We start from the raw sequence: 12,795 nt of genomic DNA, 5'->3' as shown, positions 1-12,795 counted from the left end.
ATCCCTAGCAGATCTCTTGAGCTTATTAACTAAACCTTATCTTTGCAGGTGGCAATAAAATACCTCCTCTCCTTCAGTGAGAAGGGCCGAGCTGGCCCTCCATAATGCATGGTTAAGTCAGTGTAAGTACATCTATTGTACAAACCATTCCCTCGTGGCCCTCCAAGCAGTCAGGATGCTGGATATCCGTGCCGGTCTCAATGATACACATCACAAGCCCCGGACCCTGTATCACTAACACCCCATACAACATGGTTAAGCAGACCTATGGCCAGGGACAAAGGGAAATATTCAGACATTGGGCGAATGGTTCTTATCTGCCGACACATTCTATGCTGGTTTAGGCGCGGGGTGCAGACCTATAGATCCTTTACATCCATCACACAAGCTGCCATCCAGCTGACCGGCCCAGTGTGTTCTTACACAGAAAGCCTTAACCGTCCTTTCAGACATAGGGTGGCCCAATCGGCGCTCGATCTCACGTTTCCAGTGTTTGTCATTTATTAAGGTTCACCCCCCCACATACTACCGCGGTCTAGTGGCAGAATATAGAAGTGTAGGAAAGATATGTATGGTATGTCAGGGTAGGGACGGGCCCGCTTCATTCCCAGGGGCAGTTCTATATATTTTTACTATTCACTATGATAATGGGGCAGATCCCCAGTTATTAGGTTCTGTGGGAACAAATGGTGAGATTATGTTGTTTGTTCACCGGGGATATCTGGAAGCCTTTAAGACATCACGCGGCGCTGCGGCACCCATCTGCCATCTCTGTTTCACGAGGAATTAGCTGAGCTCGCCAAGGGCAGCAAGGACAACTGCAGCGGCACATAGCGGGTTTTATCTGCTAAACGGCTCCGGCTGAATTAAGCACAGAATTTGCCGGCAGATCAGACCCATTCAGCCCTTTTCTCCTGCTGTAAAAACTCCGACCTTAGATTCAGAATCCATATCCCTATCCCACGCTTGTTTAAATTCCCTCCCTGTATTAGCCTCTACCACTTCTGCAAAGAGGCTATTCTACTGATCTACCACCCTGTCAGTAAAGTAGCATACCATAGCGGTTATTTTAAAGGAGAAAAAACAAAACACATATACTTCCTTACCAATACCTTCTTTATCTTATCCAAAATTATGATTCAAGCCTCATGTTTTTAGGTCAACCTATAGACCCCCAATACAAACAGAATATTGAACATTAAAGCAGATTTTCTTCTAAAACAAACTGTTTTATTATAATTAATCTTCATCACCTATATTAAACAACCCAATACACATTTTTTTTACAAGGTGAACACCTTAAAATCCGCTCTTAAACTGTTTTGTGCAAAAAGCTGTTTGGTGGCGGTCCAAAATAAGCAAGGAAAAAAAATTAAAATAAAAAATAAAAAAAAGTATTTGCTTTTAAGGTATTTCCAATGCTTTACACTTTGCTTGGCCTTTGTCGGGGCTGCTGATGGGTACCAGCTTGTCCCAAGAGCTCTCACCAAGAGACGGTTTGTCCACAATGCCCCGAGAGGTAATTATATCCTGTCCTTACAGTTCAAAGTACTCAGAGCAACCATAGTCCAACGGGGGGTTTGTAGATATATTCTGCATAAAGTCCTCACACCCCAGGTCTGTGGATCTTTAGGGTTATTAAGAACCAGAATCCAACTGGAAAAGCAGGCCTAGATCTGCTAAATGGAAGGGTGACGGGGAAGCTGTATCACGCGTGTTTGTGGATGAACGCGGAAGGGACAGATGACCTCACATGTCACTTGCATGATGTCAGAGTATCTACAGAGTCTTGGCAGCAGACCTATAGGTTAATGGAAGAAAGAAAAATGGATCCCTTGATACAAGACGAGCTGCTTTTCCTTCGTTCTGTTCCCTCTAGGCATACTGCTGCGTTTTCACGGAGATGTTTCAGTCCCGGTTTGTATTATTAGCGGCGAATGCGTGAAGGTTCCCCATCTGACTGAGTCCGCTCTGAATGTGCGCAACGTGGATCTCAACATTATTCTGAAAACAGCTGAAGAAGAAACAGACCAAATACAAAGGCATTAAATCACGTGTGCGGAGATGGTACTCTTGGTTTATTGGGGTCTATTCACTATGAAAGAAGAGGGCTGGCCAACAAACAAACTGCGGAGACCAAACCCAAGTCTGACAGATATATGAAGGCATCACTTGGTGCTGAGAATACAGCAGCGTTTCCCAATGAAATGCCGCAACGCACGGGTAAGAAACGCTATTTAAAAGGTTAACAGCTTTTGGCGTAGCTGAATCTGTTAATGAAAATGATCTTTAGTGTGTGCTTTTCTGGCATTTTCTGTAAATGTTTTGGAATTAATAAAATGAAACATTAACTGCACAGAAGAGAAAAAGCTGGGCCAGCATTATCTGATTCAAACAAGAACTTTCTGCTAGGAAGGCTTACTTGGCCCATATAGTGGATTAGTTAATACATTATTAGAATAAGAGTTTTTAATAACGCCACAAGGCAGCAAAACAAAGCGCAGCTTCCCAACTCATCTCAAATCCAAAATTTGGGACAGACATAACACAGAACCTCGGATACACACCTGATATTGGATGGGTTTATTGAGCTCTTTATATCATTTATTGAATCCGTTAAAGATTTGAACTCAAATGAATTAAGATCTCCTCCTTCGGCCAGACACTGCAGGGGAGACAAAGACCGGTTAATCAGATCATCTCCTAGTCACAAGTCCTGTAAACAACTGCCCCGGATGCCGCAACCACCGCAGTCCTAAACATAATGCGGCCTTTATTATAATTATCTTACTCTTGGCGGAAACCATAATCGCAGCACGATATGACGATATGCACAGACAACCTCCGCTGCTGCCGGCTTTTTCTTTTTTTCTTAAATTAATATTAAGGTATTAAGGGGTAATAATACGCTCTCACTGTTCCAACAGTAATAATGTGAAATGACAATCCATCTATTCATTACCTTGTTAAATATAACAGCGAAAGCACCTGCAGGGCTGAATGCTGTTAAATGTGGCAACTTGGACAGACCCATAGCAGCATGTAAGCCAATGCCTTTAATTCTATTAGTGAAATATATATATATTTATATCTATATCATGTGTACAGCCAGCTCACAGTTTGACTTACTTTTATCTGTAACAAGATTGCCGTGAGTCTGGAAATTAACTCTGTAAGACTCTCGTTCTGGACGCACAGTTGCCCCGTGGACGTCGTATTTGCCTGACGGACCATCTCCTGAGCTTCCTTCTCGCACCGCTGCTTCATGCTAGTTGGCTGGTTTGCGGGCTGAAGACCCTGCTCTGGGGCGAGCTAGAAAAATGCAAATTTAAATACCACGTAAAAAAAAAAAAAAAAACCAAAAAAAAAAAAAACAAGATAAAATTTACATGAAAGAAAAAAAAATCCCCACAAATCTGGAATTAATTTGTTTCACCTCATAACAGAACTGCTGAACCTTGTGCAGAACTTTATTAAGATCTTTGTTCAGCTGCTCCAAGTCAAGGACGATTGTTGCATATCTTCTTTGAAACTCAATGTTAATGGGAGCAGAGTAAGACTTCTGTGGAAAACGAAACGCAGATTATTACTTTCAATGAGAAAAACCACCGCTGACCAAAAAGAACGCAAAGGCTCGTCTCACATTTCCAAAACAACCCCCAAGCATCTCGATGATCCCCAAAACTTTGGGGATAATATTCTGTGGACTGATTTTGGAAGGCAGGGGTCCGGTTACATCCGGGGTAAAGCCAACACAGCATTCCACAATAAGATCATCATACCAACAGTCAAACACAGCGATGGTCGTGCGGTGGACCCGGCTATCACATGAACAGAACAACTTACTAGCTTTTCAGCTTCTGTATTCATATCTCTTAGTTGCTTGATGTGTTCTTTCTTGATCATCAGTATCTTTGATAACCTGGTCTAAAGAGATAAAAAAAAATCATTATTCCAACACATGTGGAAAGACTTGCATTCTTTCCCTTTTCCTGATGTGTGAAACAATCTAGGGCCATATAGAAAGACTTTCAACGGGTGGCAAATGGGTCAGGAAAGGCATCAACGGCAATCAGCAACTTAAACAGGGGAGAAATAATCATAGAAATAATAAACATATATTAACCCCTTAATGACAAAGCCTGTACATGTACGGGCTCAAAATGCATTATCATCAATGGGTTTAGGGACCGCCCATTGTCCTTAAGGGGTTAAAACCTCACATTATTTTAAATATGTTACTATTACAATTAGTTTATTTAATGAATATGGGAAATTGTTTAGGCATAAGGCCATTCGGAGTACAAGACCGACGATCAAATGAATTTGATGTTGTTACAACAAGAAAAAATAATGGAGTAGATGGGCCACGTGGTTCTTATCTGCCATTGTAGGTTTCTACGAGCTCAACTTAATGAGGGTAAATGTTTGTAGCCCCCACTCAGAACAGTCTTATACAGAATTGCTTTCCTCAGCAGTATTAGGGGTACGGGGTAACACAGATATTAGATATTAGTTACACATCCACTCCTTATAAGCTCTCACGGAGAAGTCTCACTTACCACCTGAACAAGGAATTCCACTGGGAATCCTCCAATGGTCTCACCGTCTGTACTGGATATTTTACTTTTCCAAGGGGACTGGCCTAACAAGGGATCACTTTCCTAAATAAAAAAAATTCTATAAATGAAACTGGCAATGACGCTTTCCAATTCCAAGAAAAACAAGAGCGCATGATGTTATCACGCTGTGGGCTTTCAGAGCAAGCATCATTTGTGGCTTTGTGAGGAAAGCAGTGTACCGTCCACTATTTACCATTATTGGTGTCTGGAAAGTGGGGGGGTAATGTAACCGAGGAGGCGTCATGAACATCCGGGACGGACGCTGCTTTTGTCCAAAGGCTGCTATAGGCATAGTTTCATGAGGCTCATTGCTCTGAAGAGGAAGAAGAGGGAGAAATAAAGCATGAGACTAAAGAGAACACATTGTAACAAAATAAGAAAGCAATCCAACCCGATGAGCGTATCCCAAGCTGGTTGCGGCTGACCGTTGGGCACACGGGGCAAATACTTGAGTATCAGAAAAAAGACCTGGGGCCATAAGAGCAGAGAATATAAATATCAAACAAGGTTGTGCATTTGAATGTCAATAAAGGACCCGATACCCAGTAGGAGGCGCTTAGCAATAGGCATCGCGCTGGAAATGGCAGGATGCTGATTTAATAAAGTAGCGTGCGTATTCCATGTCTACGCTCATGTAAACGCTGAACATGTGGCTTTGGTATTCATCAGGATATCATACACCTGTGATCCATGGGCCACGGGGCCCGAACTATGTCTGGCAGTATAGCAATGACAAATGGAAATAGTAATATTCAGGTTCAGACTATTCTTTTCTTCTTATTCCTAAATACACCGCCATGTTTTTGCTAATTCATAATGCTTTGGCAGATAAAGCCTTTCCTTTATAACAACCGCTGTAGGTCTTGATGCACAATAACTCCATAAGCCACGCGAAGTCCATGATTTTTCTGGTTATGAATTAGCCCAGAACACAACTGGTAACAGACTGCTGGCCGCTAGGAAGTAGATGCCAAACACAGCTGTCTCTGTAAACTTTAGTAGCAAAGACAGTCCAAAAAATGTAAAAATGTAATCAACTGCATGTGCTGCTAGAAGACCAGAGGCGTCTGTTTTTAATGCATTTAATGATTGTTTATATTATATGAATGATTAGTGGTAGTAGTAGTATTAGTATTTCATACAGTATTTTATAGGGAAAAAAAATAAATGAAAATAAAGCCTTTGCCACTTACGAGAACTTCATAGTCCGGGATGGTGTGGGTCCCAAGCCCATTTCTATCAAACGTTACTCTGTAAGTTGAGTTCTGCGTGTCTACCGCGTCTATCTGGCCAGTGAATAAGCCGTCATGTTGGCCTCGTAATCGAGCTGGAAGAAAATATTTCATGTTTTGAGTGTTAATGCGCAGTTATTTTAGATTTTTGCAAAGCCATATGGTCTTATCCACGCGTCTGCAATGGATATTATGTAATATGACACTTAATACTTGTTTAAAAGAAATACCTGTCACTTTTGTTCCTATCACCAAGGACAAGGGGATTTCTTCTGGAAGATCCTTGAACTGAGACACATCGGCTACCTTCCTCTGCTGCAGAAGCCGTATTTTCTGCCGCTTCTGTTCTAACGCCGATCTCTCTTCTTCAAAGAACGCAGCAGAGCATCTACAAATGAAAGAAATCATAGCATGAGTACCAAACACAACCCCTGAAGACCAACAATGTACAGATTAAATGAGGGGTAAGTGGCATGGAACAGAAGAGGCTGAGGCTGATGAGCCAACAAGGGGTTACACATATAAAATAATATACAAATAAATGTTTCTGATGCAGATTTTGAGAAATATAGTCTCAACAAGAACATTTAGCCTGTTGCTGTGGAAATGGAATGGTTGTCGATCTGCGTTCAGGATCAACTTGACTCAACACAAGGGAAGGGCCAAACTCGGAAACGAAAGAAGGCGTTGGATCCCACTTGGCTCTGATTTCTCTTTTTCATGAACTGGGCCTAAACGGCCATTAAACCCGAAGTGACACCGGCTCACCCAGGTATAAAGGCTGCGTGTTAAGTATTTACATTAGATCTAAAATATAGACATAGTAAAAATAATAATAAAAGGATCTTAGCTGGCATACCTTCTCGGCTTCCCCATAAGCCGTCTTATTTTCCCCCATTCCACCCTTGTTAATTTCCGGGTCTTAAGATTCGGGAAGGATTCTTTTAGGCACACGCAAAAGTCATTATCGCCCTCGAATAACGGCCTGTCAGAAAAGCAGAAATTGGGATTACGCCGTCAACGGCTCGTATTAAACTGAAACACAAGCTTCTGTAATTTCACAGACGGAAATCTTTAGCAATTATTCTCTCCAAAAGTCCTCGAGCAAAACAAAAGGGCCGTGGCAAAAAGAGACCTCTGTTTACGTGACTTACTTGTCAATGTTAGAATAAAACCACTCGTATATACACCATTTGTGCGCTTTGGGAAGTTTCAGGAGGTTCCGTAACCTGAAGCCAATTTTCTGAGAAGATTTTCTTACTGGAGTATTGACAGCAGGCGCAGATTTCTAGATGAACAAAACCAGGGAACAACAAAACACATCGTAATATTTACGAAATACAGCTAAGGGGTCGGCTTCAGATTTTTATACCCAACGCCTAATAAGATTTAGCTGTAGACCGCAGAAGCTTAAACCAGGGGCCGGTAAACATTGTATTATAGGCGCTAACATTATGTTTTTGGAGCCCTGGAACATTTATATCCAAAAATATTATATGATTCTCGGGCATTTTCTCAAATTTTCAGTACTCTTGTAAATTCAGTAATTAGAGGGTCTTTGGTAAAACTTACAGACGGTATCACAGAACGATCTTGTTTCTATGATGCGTGATGTATAAAGGGTTTTAAGACACAAGTCCAAGGGCCGAGTTGCGGCAAGTAGAAACGCAAGCCGGCTAATCTGATGTCTCTATAAGTGCAATCGCGCGTTGATTAACGTAATTGGAAATGCTGATAAATAATTCCGCCTACCTGGGGCAGCAGAGTACTTTTCGGATTTCTTTTAGGCGATCTGGTACTTAATGGCCGTTCGTCGTCATCACAGAAAAAACGACTTCGCTTTGAAGTCCTGTATGGCTAGAAAGAAAGAAGAAAAGGAAAAAACAAAAAAAAAAGTGAGCACAGCATCAGATTCTAAGCATTCCATGGAAATAACGATGGGGAGTTTGCCCTGCGCATGTATACTGTGTCTGGTATTGGGATTAGACCGTGCTAAGTGTTTGCATGTATGTAGAAATGTACGGCGGCGCGCAGGAAGAACACGATACGTCTGGGTTTGACCGGCACGCGATCACATTGTATAAATCTGTTACTCACCATCTCTGCTCCAGGGCTGGGGCTGCCCTTCCAGTTGGGCGTTTTCTGCGGGGACATGTATTTCTCATTCCAGGTATTGGATAAGCTTCCCTCTTTAGAGACAAACAAAATACATTTCAAATAATAATTCGTCCATGAATATATAAAATATTTAAAAAAAAAACAAAAAAAAAAATACTGGATAAGGTAGTGGCTCTTAGCCAAGCTGCCAGTTGCTTAATATAATAATAAATAATAATAATAATAAAAAGTTTTATTGTATGAAAAGTACGAATGGAGAGCTGCTACCCTATATCTTTTGTGTAAGGGATACCGGAGCAAGAGGTTGCTATGTAGTCACTTGGACGGAGATACACAACCCAGATACCCCCTGTTCATGCCTCTAGTACCACGGCTACCACGGCTGAGACGCCTTTCCATATTCATGACATCAGATTTTAACCTCCTCGATGTCCGCTGGGCCCTTTCCTAACGCACCCCATTCGTTTATAAGAGTGAAGCTATCATCATGAATATGGCGTGCAGTTAAATCTGTATACTATCTACATACTATATATTATGCCGGTAAATGTACGGAGCAAATCAGCTGGCGCCTACTCCTATACCACCGCCACCTATATCAAAGGTGAGCGTCAGCAACACGGTGACCGGATGAGACAGAGCGAAGACAAAAGCACAGAGAACGGACGGAAGGGTTCCTTACCTTTCAAACTGACAAGTGCTTTTGCAGAAGAATCTGGGGAGGAATAAACAATTATTATTGTTTTTATTTTTAGAAAGAGAATGATGTATGTACCGGAGGAGCAGAAGTTAAACAGCAGAAGTAAACTGGTTAAAACTGTCCATAAATTTGCATTATTTTGCCCCATTTATTTGACCCCCCCCCTCTGTAAAGAGCTCAGCTACAGTCTAGCACAGGACAGTGGGAAGAAGCCCTGCCGTTCTTATATACATGTAAAACATCACAACCGGAAACCCTGATCTCCCGCCAACAAACTTATAAATAAATAAAAAAAAAGTACTGATAGTTTGTCGCCATAGAAACTGAAAAGGCTTCTTAAAGTTCATGTTTCAATTCGATTAATCACTCAATCTAAAGAATAGGGAGAAAAATCTGCTAAGGCTCATTCATCATGGCGGGGGGAGGGTAATAGTCTAAATGGAACGGCACCTTCAAAAAAATTACAATGCGGTAAATTGGATTTAGCTTTTTATGACATCTATAAACACGCAAAATAACGCAACACCGCTGCGTGCGACATCAATGTACGTAACGCGTTACTATATGTCCCCACGCCATATTTTCAAAGGGTAAATCTAACATTGTTTATGAGTCAGGAGGCAGAAGCATTTTATCTTTCGCACAGACTCCTGTAGGTTAAACGTATAGATGGAGGCAGCTCCAGAGGACACAACGTATCCATTTCCACCACGCCTGCTGTGCTGAGTGTTTTATGGTCAATCTCATTCCGATAAACAGCTGGTGGTGAGGAAAAAACGTTTAAGATCACGCCAGAGACCTCTGAGCTCCTGCACCAGATTGGAAAGCAAATGCTGACACAAATCATGAACACAGTCACTACTACTACTTCTAATAGTATCACTACTACTACTACGATGATGACCCCTACTACTACTAATAGTATCACTACTACGACGACCCCTACTACAACTAATAGTATCACTACTACTAATAGTATCACTATTACGACGACCCCCTATTACTACTAATAGTATCACTACTACGACGACCCCTACTACTACTAGTATCACTACTACTACTAATAGTATCACTACGACGACCCCTACTACTACTAGTAGTATCACTACTACTAGTACTAATAGTATCACTACTACGATGACCCCTACTACTACTACCAATAGTATCACTACTGCTACTAATAGTATCACTACTACGACGACCCCTACTACTACTACCAATAGTATCACTACTACTAATAGTATTACTATGACACCGACTACTACTACTACTACTACTACGATGACTACTACTAATATTACTAACAATAATAAAATTACTACTACTACTGATTATAGGCCATGGTTTGAGGTTTTGGAAAGCTTTGCACAAATCATCACCCTTTTTTACATCGTTTTTATTGCAAGAGAGGCTTTAAACTACAAATTAGCCGTGACGTATAGTAAAATATTACACACTGTAGTAAATATGATTAACACATTCAACTGGAAACAACACACCGCCTAATCACGGCAATAACTAAAGCACACAATCAGACAGCTTGTGCGGATACACAAACCTACACTACCATTCAAAAGTTTGGGGTCACTGAGCTGCTTTCGTGGAAAACAAGGGAATTTCTAGCTGTAAGATAATTACAAAAGGGTTTCTCACAACCAATTAGCCTTTTAAACTTGGATCAGCGAACACAACGTGCCATTGGGACACAGGAGTGATGGGAGTGATAAAGGGCCATTGGAACCCAGGAGTGATGGGAGTGATAAAGGGCCATTGGAACCCAGGAGTGATGGGAGTGATAAAGGGCCATTGGAACACAGGAGTGATGGGAGTGATAAAGGGCCTCTGTACGCCTATTTAGAGATTCCATTAAAAAATCAGCCGTTTCCAGCTACAATACTCATTTACAACATTAACCCCGTCTGCGCTGGATTTCTCATCCTTTCATGTTATTTTAATGGACAAAACGTGCTTTTCTTTCAAAAACAAGGAAACTTGTTACCCCAAACTTTTGGACGGTAGTGTTTATAATCCATTGCATGGGTGAGATTGAGTGTCCAGCACATACTCAGCACTCTGCGACACTTAATGACAGCAGCAGGACCAGCGCACCCTTAAAAAGTTCAAAGGGAAATAGAAAAGGGGGGGTCCCCAATATCTTTGTAAGAGGGGGTTCTAGATATGCAGTCGGGGTGCCAGCTACACATTAAAGCAGCCGGGGTATAGCTTAAGGGGTCGTCCAGGCCTCTCAGGGTGTAACAGCTGCAGGTTAACGGCTTGTCTTGCAATGTTGATGTTTATCAGCAGCAGGTTAAGCTAATCGTGCCCTCTAGGGGGTATAACGGCTACAGAATATGGGGGTTAGTCCTGCCATTTGGGGGTACCAGCCTCAGGTTAAGGGGCCAGCCCTGCCACCTGGGAGGTGTAATAGTTACAGATTGGGGGCTAGTCCTGCCCTTTAGGGGTACCATTAGCGGGCTCTCTTAATAGGTGCAGATAAGGGGGTTACTTCCTTGTGGGAGTACGAGCAGCAGGTTATGGGGGTCCAGACCGTGCCTCTGGTAGGGTGCAATAGGTGCGGATCAGGGGGTACTCCCTGCCCTCTGGGGGTACAAGCAGCAGGTTAAGGGACTAGTCCTGCCCTCGGGGGGGTAATAGCTGCAGGTTCGGGAGGGTAGGGTCGCCCTATGAGGTAACAGCTGCTGTGTGTTGTGAGAAGGGGCTTTGTTTGGGTACCGGGGTTGGCTGACAGGACCCCCTCCCCCCGGGCGGCGTCTGCAACTCTCACCCACCTTCTACATCGGCCAGGTCCGGCTGCTGCTGAACCTCTTGTTCCTCGGCCGCGGGGGCTTTGGCGGCCTTCATCCGCTTCATGTTTCGCTCCGAGGAGAGAGCCGCCTCAGGCTCGCAGACAGGAGAAGCCTTCGTTGGGTTTGAACTCCCCTCTCTGCGCCGCCATTCGGGATCCGCGCTCGCGAGTCCGAACGAGATCGTGACGTCACCACAAACACAGCGCGGGCTGCGTGCGCGCTACTGCGTCCATGCGCGGGACCGCGCAGAGGCATCATTAACCCTTTCTGTGTTTTCCATCAATATACAGAAATAACGCGGGGGGGGATAATTGCAGCATTTCTACAGCAAAAATAGTTACAAAGAAGCTGTTTTATAAAATAAATTGTTCTAAACGCCTTATGTCATTTATTAAAGGGAATGTCATATAAAGAATACTCTTACCCTTGAGCATACACCCCCCCCAGCGCTGTATACAATACACCCCCCAGCGCTATATACAGTAATATAACCCCCCTCAGCGCTGTATACAGTAATATAACCCCCCTCAGCGCTGTATACAGTAATATAACCCCCCCCAGCGCTGTATACAGTAATAATGTCAGTTGAGCCGGGAAAGTGACCCAAACACCACGCTGAGCTGATGCTTTATGGCAACGCTAATAAAGTCTATCCTCCATAGACTAATTAAATCAAAGTGTCTGACTGGGCGATTAAGACGGATCCATTCTATTATTTGCCACAGGTAGCCTGATAAGGAATCAGGGTGTTTGTTTAGTAGATTAGGGCGAGAACTCAAACAAACGGCTGATATGCAGCTGCCTGAAAACGTTATGGAAAAACTCTCAAAACTTTTTTTTCTGATACTAGTAATGAACAAAAATTGTTCTCAGTACCTGCATGATAATTCCTCCCCATTAATCTCTATCCTATTACACCAAGGTGAAGGAATGAAGTCATCACACCTTTTATCATAGCTTTAGCTCATCAGACTGCCTATAGTTTGTGCTTGTTTTGGAGATATTTAGTTTAGATGCAGTGGCAGGTAAAGATCTAATAAAAAAAACAATTTAACACACAAATAAAAAAACAGAACGGAAATAATTAAATGGAGCAAATTTACTTTATTATCGTTCCTTTTAGATGGTGCATAACGATGTCACTTTGACAGAAATAAGTATTTGCATGTCACCAACATGCTCCATAGTACAGCAGGTAAAGCTCCAGGAGTGGAGCATTCTGGGTAAAAGTAAAAAAAAAAAAAATCTCCATTAAGCTCCATAACCATATGCCGGTTCCAGCATATTGGCGCAAACATAAGCGAAACAGGAGTATG

General features: G+C 42.5%; 1 protein-coding gene across 1 annotated transcript; it reads right to left on the bottom strand.

Moving 5' to 3' along the window:
- Positions 1–1,102: 1,102 nt before the first annotated feature.
- On the bottom strand, positions 1,103–11,652 carry LIN9 (lin-9 DREAM MuvB core complex component). Its single transcript, XM_053460700.1, has 15 exons — positions 11,462–11,652; positions 8,655–8,687; positions 7,952–8,043; positions 7,607–7,711; positions 7,009–7,142; positions 6,714–6,839; positions 6,085–6,242; positions 5,816–5,949; positions 4,816–4,935; positions 4,563–4,664; positions 3,847–3,927; positions 3,437–3,562; positions 3,130–3,312; positions 2,568–2,665; positions 1,103–2,014 (listed from the first exon to the last, which is right to left on the bottom strand). Exons 1-15 carry the CDS (start codon positions 11,541–11,543, stop codon positions 1,909–1,911), a joined length of 1,680 nt encoding a protein of 559 aa, XP_053316675.1. The 5' UTR covers positions 11,544–11,652; the 3' UTR covers positions 1,103–1,908.
- Between the last annotated feature and the right edge of the window lie 1,143 nt (positions 11,653–12,795).

Source organism: Spea bombifrons, chromosome 3 (genome assembly GCF_027358695.1).
Source record: "Spea bombifrons isolate aSpeBom1 chromosome 3, aSpeBom1.2.pri, whole genome shotgun sequence".
Classification (NCBI taxonomy): domain Eukaryota; kingdom Metazoa; phylum Chordata; class Amphibia; order Anura; family Pelobatidae; genus Spea; species Spea bombifrons.
This window is presented reverse-complemented; position numbering and strand designations above follow the sequence as displayed.

Bases quoted from the DNA above. Each gene is read 5' to 3' on its own strand.
- LIN9 (XM_053460700.1), bottom strand. From the start codon at position 11,543: ATGAAGCGGATGAAGGCCGCCAAAGCCCCCGCGGCCGAGGAACAAGAG. The intron at 8,688-11,461 runs GTGGGTGAGAGT...ATTCCTCCCCAG, and splicing joins GGACCTGGCCGATGTAGAAG to ATTCTTCTGCAAAAGCACTT. The intron at 7,712-7,951 runs GTGAGTAACAGA...CTTTCTTTCTAG, and splicing joins CCAGCCCTGGAGCAGAGATG to CCATACAGGACTTCAAAGCG.